Below are 15,497 nucleotides of genomic sequence, written 5' to 3'. Positions count from 1 at the left end.
TTTCATCTTGAATTTAATGGGGTTTTTATTTTTATTTTTTTTCATTTTTTTAGATTAATTATGGTTATGATCGCATCCGATGAGGATTGCCTACGTATCAAGACGCCGCATGAATCAGACCATTACGTAGTTCAGGGGAAAACAATAATATTTTTTTTTAACAAAACGAAATAATACAATAACAGAAAGGACATTACATTGAAAATGACTTACCAGACTCTAACAAGACTAAAAGACAACGATTTTAAAGATTAAACAATGACTCAAACTAAAACATAACTACTACATGAAAAGTTCTAACAACTACGACTATAATTCAACTCCACAATCTTCTTGCTTTCAAACACTGGAACATCTGCTCATGGTGGGGCTTGCCCTGGTTGACCCCCTAATGTACGGTACATCCTTTCTAACTCTACTACAAGATGACGGGCAAAAGTAGGTGCATGCTCCAAAAACTTCTCATAATCCATCCCTTGGCAGTTCACATAACTTTAAGCGGTATAAATAGCCAAATTATGGACTTGCTCTTTGAAGTACTGAAAATTCTAGTCTCGATCTTGTAACTGCTGCTGGCGAGTGGTGGCTATCTCCCTTATGTGGCCCTCACGATCTAAGGCTAACTCCAACTGAGCCCGAAGTCTAGCCTGCTCGAGTCTCGCCTGAGCCATCTCCCTATCAAAATCTGCATGCTGGTATTCTCTATTATACCTTCTCATTTCTTCCAACTGTGCATGGAGCTGAGCTTCTGAACGTACCCAATGAGCCTTCTCTCTCTCGAATTGAGCCCTCTCTTCTTCAAATTTTGTTACTTGGCGATCCTTACTTGATTCGGCCTTCTCATTTAGCTGTACGATCTTTTCATTGGCTTTGTCCAACGACTTTTCAGTCTTTGCCAAGAGGGAATCATAATCTTGCACTTTTTCCATCAGATTGGCAATGGTTCTCTGGTCTTTCCAACTTCTCACTGGCACTTCAGAGGCTTTCTTCATTTGTTGAAGTTGAGCACGAAGGGCTTTATTTTTGCGGATCAGACTCTTCTTTTCCCCTTTGACTTCTTGTTCTTGCAAGTCTTTCTCAAAATTGAGGTTTCTCAGCCTTTCTTCTAAGGCATGAATAGTTGTTTTGTATCCCTTTTCCCGTTCACCCCAGGCCAACCGTTCTTGGATTTTATCATCAAAGGCTTGAACATGCACCCTTTTTGTGGGCCTTTTGGGCTCTGGCACATCATCCACGCGAGTTCTCTTCCCAAACCATATAGCATAACCCGAATCTACCTCACCTCTCGCAGGATCTGGCACCTGAGTATCATCTTTCAAGTAGCGACAACCATTCCAAATTTGCTGGATTCAAGCTTCGGGGAGTGGGGCTTCGGGGTGTAGCTCAATCACTTGCACACTCAAATCTTCATCCTTAGGTACTACTTGGTACCTTCCTAGTTGTATTAGAACTCTGTATGGCGCATACGACTGGACACTTCTCAAACCCAACAACAGTAAATAACTTTTTAGGGCCGACATGTGTATCACCTCTCTTACCGAGAGCCATCCCAAAGTCCACTCAATTTGACTTGCATTTAAAGATCTTAGGTGGGATATCCAGGCTTCCACCCCTTCTGGAGAGTTGTAATCTTTTACTCTTTCTTCATAACTCTCAATGAAATTATCCTTTCTCGGACCATAGCTCATGAACTTGGGGTGATGTCGGAGATACTCAATCAACCACATTTGTAACAAAATATTGCACCCTTTGAAGAATTTTGCCCCGGACTTGCACAAAGTCAACGCCCGTTAAATGTCTGATAGAATGATCGGGGCAAGAGTGTGATGTTCTTTGGTAGTGAGGACCTGTACAACCCTGGCTATACGGGTATCAATTGTCCGCTCCTCATTTAGGAAGACCATAATTCCCAGAAATGCCACTATGAAGGCGAAGCGACGATGAATCTGCCATGTGTCTTTGTTCTGCTTGTTGTTAAGGCCCTTTTCATGCATTTCAAACCCATTTGGCTGCCCGAACCTAGAGTACAAGAAGTAGAAAGAACAACACCCTTCGACTACGTTGGTCTTTCTAATTTGCTTACTGATGTTCAGAAGATCGAAGAATCGGTGTACAGAAAGAGCCCTTGGGAATATGAGCTCCTGGTTTCTCAAATCCCTGCCAAACCCGGAATATCCAGCTATCTCTTCTAAAGTGGGAGTTAGCTCAAAATCGGAAGAAGCGAAAGACATTGTGAACGGGGTCCCAAAAAGTCACTAGTGCCTCAATCAAATCGTCCCGTGGTTTAATTTTCATAATATCTGTAAGGGCTCCCAAGTGCTTGGTGACCCATTTCTGACCATCTTCTCCTAAATCATACCACCACATCTGAAGCTGAAGTGGAGCCTCGTCTACAACTGTGAATGGTGTGTTCTGGACAGTGCTCATTTTATACCTGTGGGTGGTTAAGGTTAGGGTTGACACTAGTCTCAAGAGACAGAACCAATGCACTCCTTTTGCAAAACAATCTTTTGTAAATAACTCAATTTTAAGAAAAATCAACGAGAAGGGGGGCTATTTTTGCAATTGTGACCGAAGAAAGGGTGGCTATTTTTGCAACTATGGCCCCTTCTTACTTTCAAGGATAGCTTTAGGGTCGGGGGAAGGGCATTATGGTAAAAGTGATTCCCAATTGACAGACACGTCCGTTCTTGCGAGAACAGCCCTTCAACAATTTTGAAGATGTTCTAAGGCTATTCTGATAGGAACGATTTGGGATTAACCGAAGCTGGGTCTGCTTATTTGTTTTTTGATTAAAAAAAACACTAGACACATTTCTTTTCTTTTTTTATAGTTATTTTATAAAAATGGGGCCGAACCCTATGAAGGTTGCCTACGTATCTCACATCCGGTGAGAATCAGACCCGCGTAGTTCGTAAATATTTCAGGAATAGGATGACACTTTTTTTGAAAAATTCAGGCTTATATTTTTTTGGGGTAAATACTGAGATTTTCGAAAATCGGAAATCGGGTAAATTTTCTCCCTCATATTTTCTTCTTTCTGGTTTTTCCTCAATATTTTCATATTTTAATTTTAATTTTAGAAACCGGTCAACATGCACAAACCAAATCAAACATAATGCACAAGTAGCACATAAGATGCATCAGGATGGTCTTGTAATTTCGGGTACACCTGTCCTAGACGGACCCAACCCCTGTGTTGAGTCCCCAAAGTCAAATGCACGTGATGCAAAAAAACGTACCTACTAGGGATCCGGCATGAGGCTATGTTATTCTAGGTTTAAACCTGGGGGTGTGTTCTAGACATGGCTTACCCAAGCGGACAACTCGAGCCGAGGTGGGAGCAATATACCGGGAGCACGAAAGTCTACCCGGCCTAGTTACTGACCCAGCCTCGTTCTAATTGGTATGACTTCTAACAGAAAAGTGGGCCACGCGCACATGTGCACCATAAATTTAGAAGACTCAGAAGGGAGGCATAAGAAGACAATTTAATATAGTTCAAATAATATCAAAGCAGTAATTAGCACATTATGCCCAAAAATACAGTAATAATATCAAATTAATAAAGCCAAGTATATATCACATTACAAGCTCGAATTCTGAACCCTGAACCAGAGATTCTGGGTTCTGTTCCCCAGCAGAGTCGCCAGAGCTGTCACACCTCCTTTTTCCAGGGGGAATGGTGCCAAAGGAAAGGAAGAGAGTTTTTTCAATTAAAGTGACATTAATCGAAATGAGATTATTTATTCAATTTTCAGAGTCGCAACTTGGGATAATTATATGGTGTCCCAAGTCACCGGTTTACATTAAATCCCAAACAGAGAAAATTTGATTCTGTTTTAAAGTCCGCGAAAACTAGAAGACCGAGTAAGGAATTCTGTTAACCAGGGAGAAGGTGTTAGGCATTCCCTGGTTCTGTGGTTTTAGCACGGTCTCTTTTAATCATACATTGCTTAGTTTGTTTGTTTAATTATGTACTTTTAGAACCTACGTGCATTTTACCTCTTACCGCTTTTAATTACTTGATTATTTATAATTATTGAATTATCTTGAAATGAATCACGCGTACGTGTATTCGTTTTATTTGGTGTGTCATGAATCATGTCACGCGTACGTGTACAAAATTAATAATACTTTATTATTTTTAAGATTGTGTTGTCAAAGTTGCGCGAACGCTTACTTTGCCTTTAATTTGGGAAATCATAACTATGTCACGCGAACGTGTACATAATTACCATAATTGATTGGTTAACACGCGCCTAAAGCATACTAGCGTATTCAGAGTATTCCATTTATTTTTTTTATATTTTTATTACTGTTATTATTTCTTTTACCTATTGGAACGAGTCTTGAATTAGTTTATCGCTCATCTCGTTCCTTATAATTTATTTTTATCTAGTTACACAAATGCACCCTTAACTTTCTATTTATAGGTTATAACCATGTCAAATAAGCATATTGATGGTCGAAATAAAATTTTAATCACATCTAAAGTTGTCTACTATTTGTAGGATTAATTTGAAACAATTATGTATGAAGATAATGAGCCATTGTATAACCTAGTAATTTAATATATACAAACGAGCATAGAAATAATATACATATGATATATAACACGAAAAAAAAAAGCTTGTATGAAGGGCATTTTAAAAAAAAATTAATCTAAAACTACAAATCCAATACATCGATTTTTGAGAACCAACCAAACAATAATGAATTTATAAACTGACTTTCAAGCATCATGGAAAAAATTTAAAACTTAATCGGAAGAAGTACATATCCTTAAAAAATTTGTTTAACACTCTGGACACCAACTATTAGAATAGAAGGGACTAACTATTTTCAAGACAAAAACTAAACTTTGAATTCTTAACCAAACACTTCATATGCTTTAAAGCTAATGTAAACACAACTCGACGTGATACCAACTATTGTTATCTCATTTGAAAGACTAAAGAATCAATTTGTTGCAACTTGAAATTCCAATATACCCATTCAACTATAATGAAATTGAAGCCCAGTAGCGATGAAAAGGATTTCTTCCGTTAAAGACTCAGACTAACAAAATATTTTTAAAGCCTTAACTTTGAGAAAACTGAAATACTATTCTTGTTCGCTTTTCTAATCGACGATATCTCTTAAAATTACGATTTCTATGTGATATATAATATAACTATTATTTACACCTAAAACAACTTAAACAAAAAATACCTTCTGATTATTTTGTCTAATAGTCATTAAAATTATGCGATGACTAGCGACGACACAATAATTTTCGAATAGAAATTAACTCAATACAAGTTTTGCCTTAACTTAGATGATCACATGCTTCATATCAACAATGAATCTAAGTACAATTATAACTTAAACATGAAATCAAATAAATAAGTAATGAAGCATTCAATTGCTAAAATTTTTCAAATTACACTAAGAAAACATGGATCTCATGTTATTATATGGCTTTACTAAGAAGATTCGAGTGTTACCTTTTTGTAAAAAATTCAGTCCGTAATCGACTTAATCTACTAATTATGAAACTTCTAGAACCCACGAACTCGAAACCATGAACGAAATCCCGTACTCCGTCTTCCGATTCAATAACTTAGCCAAACTTTTTCTTTTTATTCTTCAAAGAACAGTTTTTTTTTGTTGCCGGATATCTTTTTTCTCCAGATTAATTTCCTCACCTCTCTTTCTTTCTTACTTGCACAATTCTTTCTCTTTTCATTTTTCTTTTCTCCTTCTTTCTTTTAATGATACAAGCCCATCTATTATATATTGTCTTGTGTCAATTCAAACGAGACCTATAGATAGAGGAAATCATGGAGTGTGTGCAAAGTGAATGTGAGGGGTTGAGGGTGAGAGACGTGAGTGTGTGGGAAGTGTAAGGAAGTTAGTTAGATGAGATAGGAAGAAATCTCCTTTTTTTGTGTGAAATGAAGAAAAAGAGAAATTAAAAATAAATAGCTAAAAATATTAGCCAACTAATTTTAGACTTATATATTATAGATATAAGAAAATTAATTATTTACACTATAGTTTATATTTCAGATGTGTGTGAATTTTGATTTCTGTTAATTAAAATTTTAATAAGTAAACTATATATATATATATTTATATTATTTATTAGAAATATAATTTATACTCTAAAACTGTGATTATATTTTGTAGTTTTCTTTTTAGTAAAACCTATTAACAGTAAGATAAAAGTTTAAAATGTTAAAATTAGACCTAAAAGAAATATTTACACTAAAGTATAGAATTTGGGTGCGGTCAAAAATTAGGTGTTCACATACATAATTAGGTTAAACATGTCATGAGGAGAGACATATACAGATAAAGGAAAGCATTGTATTAAAATAAGTTAACTTATACATAAGTCTAGTTTAGTATCTAATGTGAAGTAGTCATGCTTCAGCCTTTAAAAGTTATCACTTGATTAATACAGAATAACTAAGTTCTACTTTTTATGGAAGATAACTTAATGATAGATGTATGTAAGCTTCACAACAAACCAACAATAGTTCAAAGAGATTAAAGACATGGAAGTACTGTACCAAGTAAGTTTTGAATTAAACACGTATCTAAAGATTTTAACTAATCACGAGACAAACAGGTTTAGTTATACAGTAATTACCAGTTGACTCTAACCATAATTGATTATGACTTGTTCTATAAAGAGGAAGATAGCTTAATCTTAACAGAATATATATACAGTAAAGGTTCATGAAAAGAAGAAAGTTCAGTTAAGCAGGATTAGGTCAACATATGCAACCAGTAATTGGATGAGATCATGAGAATATCATAGTGATAACTAGAAGTTACTTTCAAAGTTAACAAACACAAGTATAGAGAAGAAAAGCACCTAAGCACTTAGATTTGTATGCTTATGGTAGATGATATGAACTTAAGTACCTTTAGATTCATCTCAGTTATGATTATCAAACATTAAGCTCAACCACAAGACTAGCAGAATACAGAGAAGCAACAAATAAAGGTAAAGGTCACTGCAAAATCATCAATGGAAGGCTAAGAAGTTTATGTGAACATGAACAAATATTCAAGACACATTATAACTTAAACATGTAGACTGTTGGAACTCAGAAACGAAAATCATGAAGAATCACTTAATAACTTGATCAATCATCAATCAAAGACTCAAAAGGCATGACAAATAATCAAGAGAAGACAATATACTATCAGAAAAAAGTATTCCCATGCTAATTACAAACACCATAAACTACTGTAATTCTCAGAAGATAACTAACACATTTATGGCATTCAAAAGAGATGAGCAAAAGAAAGAGATGAGGGATACTGATCTTTTTAGGGAAGCAGACCAAATGAAAACTCTCTTAATTGCTTAAGACCCCAAAAACTTCAAGTTTGAAGTAGCGATAGTACTCAGAAAATGAAAAAAAGAAAAGAAACAGTAAGGAACCCTAGGTTTCTGAACTTAAAATTGCACTTAAGTGATTGTGTAGATGATTTCAGTGTTAGGTTGTTGTTTTTGTGAGAACATTAAAGAGCTCTATTTATAGTGCCATTTAAGGCTCTTAGGGTTTCAGATTCAAATCAGTAGTGGAGAGTGACGCATGGCAGGTGATGATAGCAAATCGAGTGAAAACATCTCAAAGACATAAGGGAATTCATGATGGTTTTTACCTGAGAGGAGAACAGTCGACCACTGAAGGCAAAGAACTATCATACAAATCCTATAACCTAGAGGTCATTGCGTTTGACCTCTAGGTACAAAATATTCATGATGAAACTCTGAGTCGCACACATGTATGCTCCATTTTGGTAGAGTGAGTGGAAAAACCAGATGAAATGAAAGTTCATCAATTAGGTCTAAGGTTTCGAATTGGGGGTTTTGAATTCTAGCAAAGAGAATGGAAACTGGACTCTCTAACTTCATCTCCTACGGACAAAGGAGATAAATCTGCAAGTTGATTTGAAAGAACAAAGGAATGGTGTTTCGACCTCATGAGCCATGTCTAATATCTCAGATTTGGACAGAAAAAGGTAAAACTAGCGGGATTCGGGGGGATGGAGAGACAAATAGTATGAATCTCTGGTTGATTTGAAGCCTTGCACGAATTTGTGCAAGGTTTCTTTGCTGGCCATATCTGTGAGGTTGAGAGAAGTGAGAGAGAAAAAGGAAAGAAGCGCGGCAGGGTTAGAGGGGAAATGATTTACGGTTAGGGGATTGGAGGTTGGTCTCTGAGGATTAAAGGTGAGAGACAGAACGGGAGCCGTTGGATCTATTGATCAAAGGCTCCGATTATTTGGTGATTGGAATTTTAGAAATGTTTTAAGTGGAAAAATCAGGGGCCGCTAGATAAAAAATTTGGATGGTTGAGATTAGATCTTTGGGGGATGGGTATTTAGATTAAAAGGAAAGTCAGGGAATAAATGTGAGCCGTCGATTAAATGGATCAACAGCTCAGATGCGTTTGTGCATCTTATGTGAGTGATGAGGTAGGGTGACGTGGCGTGTTGTGATTGGTGCAAATAAGATGGGTTGGATCGCCACAGTGGAGAGATGGGGCTATTTGGGTTGGGTGTATTTTTGGACTTGGCTTGTCAATTGGGCCAAGAGTAATTTATAAAATGGCCATTTTGCCTTTGATTTGAGAATTGTAATTATGGCCTTTTGATATTCTAATCCTTTTAAATTTAATTTAAATAAATTTTTTAGCAATTTTCAATAAATGTGGTAAAGTTATAATTATTATATATACTACTAATAAATTTAATTAATTAGCTATAAAAATACATTTTCTCCTAAATTGTAACACTAATTTAGAATTTTACATAATAATCTAATTAACTAGAAATTAAAGAGTAATTTATCAAATTAATTATAGAACCTATGTAATGTATATATAAGAAATGTTTCAATAATCTTGTAAATAGTAAATATATCTGAAATACATAATGTTAATACTACACGATTAATTTCAAAACTATCAGTTAATTAATTTGTAAAAAATAAGTATTTGTTACTAGAAAATACTTTAAAAATATTTATTATAAATTATTAAGTATAAATAAATTAATTTAAAAAGGGAGGGTCAAAATTGGCCGTCAACACTTATAATTCTTTAGCCGGAGACGATGAACTAAAGCCAATTTTGTCCCGACGTAGGCATGTATTGCAGGAAATAGGGATGGTGAACTGAAGGATTGAGTTAAGGAGGAATCTGGAAAGATTTTGGGAATATTTGGGAAGCTTTTGGAGATATTGGGGCCGAATTATGGCTTTGAATTGCTTACATACCTCGGGTTTAATGAGGATCAGGCCTTATGTAGTTTTTGAGTAGAGATTTTGGGGAAGCGAAACTCACATGAATTTTCCCAGTATCGTATTATGACGATACATCGAGACGGAAGATTTGGCCACTCATGATAGCTTGAATTTTTTGGCTTGATTTGAACGATTTCAAATTTTGATTTTCACTGATCGTCTTGAGCTTGGATCCTAGGCCCACTAATGGGTTGGTTGTCCCCATAACATTGTGGTTCAGTAGGCTGCTAAGAAAAGTTCCACACTACAGTGTATGTCCCTATAAAACAAATAAAATACATGCATACCAATATATTGTAATACAGAATATATTAAGATGCGATGTAAATGATGCAGGAATGATGATGCCTGGCCACCGAAGAGCCGTTATTTGGGATCGGGATAATGGGATACTTGATATTGACTTGATTTGTTAGCCGGACTGTGTACTGTTCTGCAGTTGTCAGAGTATTTGAAAATTGTCTATGCTCGTTGGGAGAGCTTGATTTGTAAGGTGCGTCTCCGCTTGTTGGGAGAGCTTTGCACTAAGGAATGTCTCCGCTTGTCGGGAGAGCTTGATTTGTAAAGTGCGTCTCTGCTTGTTGGGAGAGTTTTGCACTAAAATGCAAAGTAATCTCCTGTTACACCCCATATTTTTGTACATAAAAGTACGCCATAAGTAAATTGATGAAAGCAAGGAAATGAGATATTGCATCCCGCATTTTCTTACGTTAAAGTTTCGTCGTAAGTTAATCGACGTAAGTTCGAGAATGGGATTATTTTGAGAGTATAAGCATTATGCTATTTCAAATAAGTGATGAGTAAATTCGTGAAGGTGAGAGGGTAAGCAAATCGAAGAAAATAAATTTCGTCGAAGTTTGATATTTTGGGATAAAATACGACCCGAGCTAAAATACCCGGTATTTATGGACTAGTACCATACAAGGTACCACATGGCCATGATAGTAAGGTGTATAGAGTGTATTAAAAGTAAGTAGTATTTTAAGTAATTTGAGATGATTCTTAATTATGTGGGTAATTGGTTAATTGTTGGATTAGTGGAGAATTTCTCAGTTAATTAGGAAATTGGTAATTTATTTAAGACATTTTGGATTGTCATTTGGATAAAGTCTTGAATCCAACGTGACAGACAATAAAAAGCCCCAAAAAATGACTCTTCAATTAGGTTCTATGTGGCATATTTAAGAGAATTGGTGGCACACAAACCTCAAAGTCAGGGATTATTATGCATAAGTTAAGAGGAAATATTCATAAGCTTGCTAAAGCTCACAGGTGAAGTTCAAAATTTCAAGAATCTCTTTATTCACTATAAGACTTCTAATTCACAAAGGAACGTGAATTAGAATTAAGCAAAGTAATGGATTTTGGGCAAACATTTCATACGGATATTCCCCTACTTCGATCCGCCGTTATGTATTATCGCAGTCAACGTGTGTTAGAGGGATTGTCAAGAGAATCGACTCAGGTATGTTAAGACTAATCCTTTCCTTCATTTTGGCATGATCTCATAATTACATGTGTTTGATAACGAGGCATAAAGAGAAGTTCATACTCCCGAATTTATATACATTATCCTAGTCTCATAAATTACAGTATTCTCCTTATCGGTACTTCGTATTTAATTGAATATTGTCTTCTTCCAGTCAAGAGAGCAAAGAGCCTATATATACAGTATTACAGTATTTTAATTACGATCGACCTATAATCGATGGGCAGGCCCCTATTAAGTAACCTCTGATCAGATGATAAGTTATATACCGAGCCTACTGTGGTCGAGCGCCGATGAGCGAGCCTAGCATGGCCGAGATACAGAGCCTAGTATGGTCGAGCGCCTATGAGCGAACCTACTACGGCAGAGCAGTTATGTATACCGAGCCTTATAAGGCCGGGAAACTATTTTACTTACTATATTAAGAGAGTTGAGTTGGTATCGGCAGATGAGCATATCTTCAGATTATCTTTGACTCCCAGTTACTTTTAGTTATTATATTATCAGTTCAGTTTCAGCTTTCAGTATATTGCCTTACATACTCGGTACATTATTTCATACCGATGTCCATTTTCTGGGGGGGCTGTATTTCATGCGTGTAGGTTCAGACAGACAGACGAGTAGACCTCCTCATTAGGTGTTGCCCGAGTTCAGCTTGATCGGTAAGCTCCACGCCCTTCGGGGTTTTCGGGTCTAGAGCTTTATGTACATCTTGTGTATATATGATATAAGTCGGTCGGGGCCCTGTTCCGATCACAGTATATCCATCAGTAGAGGCTTGTAGACATATCCTATCAGTTAGTGCAGTATTTTGGGCTTGTAGGCCTTTTATGTATATTTTGTTGGTTTGCCAGTTGTAGTAGTTATGACGGCCTTGTCGGCCTAGCATTATAATGATGTTTAGTCATCATTCGCAATTGTCTTGAAATGTAGCCCATGTCCAATGTATGACATTATATGTTCAGAATCCCTTCGTCGCAAGTTGGTATGCAAGGATGGGTGAGGCATCGGGTGCCGGTCTCGGCCCCCCAAGTTCGAGGAGTGACATCTCCGCTCGGGAGTGATTGACTAAAACCGTAATCATGCCTGAAGCTGCATACGCAAAGCGTTAAAGCATTCAAAGTAATTGACAATGTAATGAAAGCATTCCCAAGAGATACTCTTGACTATGATGCTAAGTTGTGGCCATCGATTTGCAGAACATTGGCGACGAGGTTTGCGATCCTCTAATCTGGTGTCCGTTGCGATGGAGCGATGATGCGAATTGCTTTGTTGGCAAAGTTTGCAGTTTTCTATATACAAGACTCTGATTGGCGTAGCCATCGTTCGATTTATTCAGGGCGCTCTGATTGATTGAGCTGACAGTTTGATTTGTACAGGGTGCTCTGATTGATTGAGCTGACGGTTTGCTATATATAGGCTGTACATATTAGCCGTTGGATTCCGAGGTACCTACAAAGGATTCAAGAGTTAACTTTAGCTGTACTAAAACATGTTAAGTAAAGGAGGAAGAGAGATAATCTTAGGCAGGTGGCGGATCCATCATTTGCCCCAATGTGGTCCTTATGCTTCCTTACTCCCTGTCAACCCTGCACTCAAAGACAACTTCTTAGTGAGGGGAAGATATTCTTAGTGGGGTGGGGAAGTTGGTTTCTGTGACCACAGTATTGGTATGCCCCAGCCTTTGACATGGTTGCACCACGAAGTTCGGTAGGTGGAACAAATTACTGTATTTTTTAGAAAACATTTTAAAAATTTTGTTTTTAAAAGCAAATGTCGTCGTTCTGGATTATGACATGTTATGAAAGGTTCTCCGCACGCGAGCATATATTCTTGAAAACTTTGTCTTGTTAATGTTGATCTTCCATGATGATTCTGACAATGCGGTTGCTTGTTGTCGCGACTGTGTCCTTATTTCAACTAATGCATTACAAGGCTTTACTAAGGTTATGACTGAACCCTTTCAGGTTGCCTACATATCTATAACGGAATCAAGTCTGAATGTAGTTCGTGGATTATGATGAAATGTGATGAAAGTGACCGAGCCTGACTCAGGAAGCCTACGTATCCAAATGGAATCAGGTCAAGACGTAGTTCGATTACAATAGATGCAAAATGGTGAGATTAAGAATGAAAATGGCCGAGCCGAGTCTAACTCGGACAACCTACGTATCCAAGTGGAAGCAGGCCAGAACGTAGTTCAATTACAAAAGACGACTGAATTCGATGAGAATTGCCTACGTACTCCTTTATGAGGAAATCAAGTCGGAGTAGTTCCAGAGCAACATACAAAAGTGATATTTGATTTTTCTATTACAAGAAAAAGGAGGAAGAGAAATCTAACCCTACGTGGGTTGCCTATATATCCCTCCGTGGGAAGTCAAGTTGAACGTAGTTCTGTTACATCAAAACCTAAATCTATTTGTCTTCAAACATAGTATCTACTGATTGCATCTGAGTTGATAGGCTTCGCGTTGACTCGGTGAACCACGTAAGGACCTTGCTAGTTGGTGAAAACTTTCCTTTGGCTTCTTCTTGATGGGAAAAGATTTTCTTCAAAACCAACTGCCCTGGTGTGAATTGGCGAGGCTTCACTCTCTTGTTAAATGAACTGGCCATCCTGTTATGGTATAGCTGACCATGACATACTGCATCCATTCTTTTCTCATCAATGAGCATGAGTTGTTCCTGTATGACCTGTATCCACTTCGCGTCGTCCGATTTTGCCTCTTGAATGACTCTTAAAGATGGTATTTTAACCTCTGACGATATCACTGCTTCAGTGTTGTATACCAACATGTACAGCATTGCCCCAGTGGATGTTCTCATGCTAGTCCGATAACCCAATAAAGCAAAAGGTAGTTTCTCGTGCCATTGTCTGTGATTGTCCACTATCTTTCGTAGAATCCTCTTGATATTCTTGTTGGCTGCCTCGACTGCCCCATTTATTTGCGGTCTGTAGGCTGTGTAATTGAGGTGGACGATTGTGAATTTCTCTCATGAGGTCGCTGTTGATGTTAGCGGCATTGTCAGTGATGATAGACTTCGTTATCCCAAATTTGTGGACGATGTTGTTCCGGACAAAATCTACCATTACCTTCTTTGTGACGCCCTTGTAAGTAGATGCCTCGACCCATTTGGTGAAATAGTCGATAGCTACAAAAATGAAGTGATGACCGTTTGATGCTGCGGGCTCTATGGGTCCAATCATGTCCATTCCCCAGGCGGCGAATGACAAAGGTGAACTCATTACATTTAACTCATTTGGTGGAACCCGGATGAAATCTATGTGAATTTGGCACTGGTGACACCTCTACACGTAGTAGATACTGTCGCTTTCCATAGTCATCCAAAAGTATCCAGCTATCAAGATCTTCTTGGCTAATATGAACCTATTCATATGGGGTCCGCACGTTCCTGCATGTATTTCTTCTAATAATCTGGTTGTCTCAGCGGCGTCTATACATCTCAACAAACCTAAGTCTAGAGTCCTCATGTACAAGACTTCCCCGTTAAGTAAAAAGTGGTTTGCTAGCTTACTTAGTGCTCACTTTTGACCATTAGTAACATCTTCCGGGTATTCTTTGGTTGCGAGGAATCTCTTGATATTATGATACCATGGTTTACCATCTGGTTCTTCATCTAGCTGGAAGCAATAGGCATGTTGATCCCTGATCTCTACCTCGATAGGATCGATGTAGTTCTTGTCTGGATGCTGAATCATAGATGATAGGGTTGCAAGGGCGTGGGCGAACTCGTTCTGAATCCTAGGGACGTGCTTGAACTCAATCTTTGTGAACTTCTTGCACAGCTCCTTCACGCAGTGCGGGTATGGAAGTATCTTGACATTCTTGGTGGACCATTCTCCTTGGACTTGATGTATTAACAAATCGGAATCTCCTATGACCAAAAGTTCTTTAATATTCATGAAGAATGCCATTCTGATCCTGAGGATGCTCGCTTTGTATTCAATCATATTATTGGTGCAGAGGAATCTTATCTTTGCCGGTGCTGGATAATGGTGTCCAGATTCCGAAATCAGGGTTGCCCCAATTCTGCCTCTTTTGAAATTTGTTGCTCCATCGAAAAACATTCTCCACCCAAGGTATGATTCTGCAATATCCTCTCTGGTAAATAGTACTTCTTCATCGGGGAAATATGTGGTAAGTGGCTCGTAGTCACCATCCATCGGATTCTCTGCGAGGTGGTCGACTAAAGCGTATCCTTTGATAGCCTTCTGCGTTATGTACACAATATCAAATTCGTTGAGGAGAATCTGCCATTTTGCTAGCTTTCCGGTACGCATTGGCTTCTAGAAAATGTACTTGAGTGGGTCGAGCCAAGATATCTGATGCATAGTGTATGCCGATATGTAATGCCTTATATTCTGAGCAATCCAAGTTAGAGCACAATAAGTGCGTTCTATTAGGGTATACTTGGCCTCGCATAGCGTGGACTTCTTGATTAAGTAGTAGATGGCCTACTCCTTTTTCCCATTTTCGTCATGCTGCCCTAACACACATCCGAAGTCATTATCTAAGACTGAGAAATAGAGCAACAATAGCTTCCCTGGTTCGGGGGGAACCAACACTGGCGGGTTTGAGAGATACTCCTTGATTTTGTCGAAGGCTTTCCGGAACTCTTCTGTCCATTTTGTGGTGGCATCTTTCTTCAATAGTTTGAAAATGGGTTCGT

General features: G+C 37.7%; 1 protein-coding gene across 1 annotated transcript; it reads right to left on the bottom strand.

Moving 5' to 3' along the window:
* Nucleotides 1-14,349: 14,349 nt before the first annotated feature.
* LOC142178189 (uncharacterized) lies at nt 14,350-15,108 on the bottom strand. Its single transcript, XM_075247517.1, has one exon. The coding sequence runs from the start codon at nt 15,106-15,108 to the stop codon at nt 14,350-14,352; it is 759 nt and encodes a 252-aa protein (XP_075103618.1).
* Nucleotides 15,109-15,497: the final 389 nt, after the last annotated feature.

This window comes from Nicotiana tabacum, chromosome 24 (assembly GCF_000715075.1).
Source record: "Nicotiana tabacum cultivar K326 chromosome 24, ASM71507v2, whole genome shotgun sequence".
Lineage (NCBI taxonomy): Eukaryota > Viridiplantae > Streptophyta > Magnoliopsida > Solanales > Solanaceae > Nicotiana > Nicotiana tabacum.
This window is presented reverse-complemented; position numbering and strand designations above follow the sequence as displayed.

What these genes read in the sequence shown, in the direction of transcription:
- LOC142178189 (XM_075247517.1), bottom strand. Translation starts at nt 15,108, where the DNA reads ATGCGTACCGGAAAGCTAGCAAAATGGCAGATTCTCCTCAACGAATTT.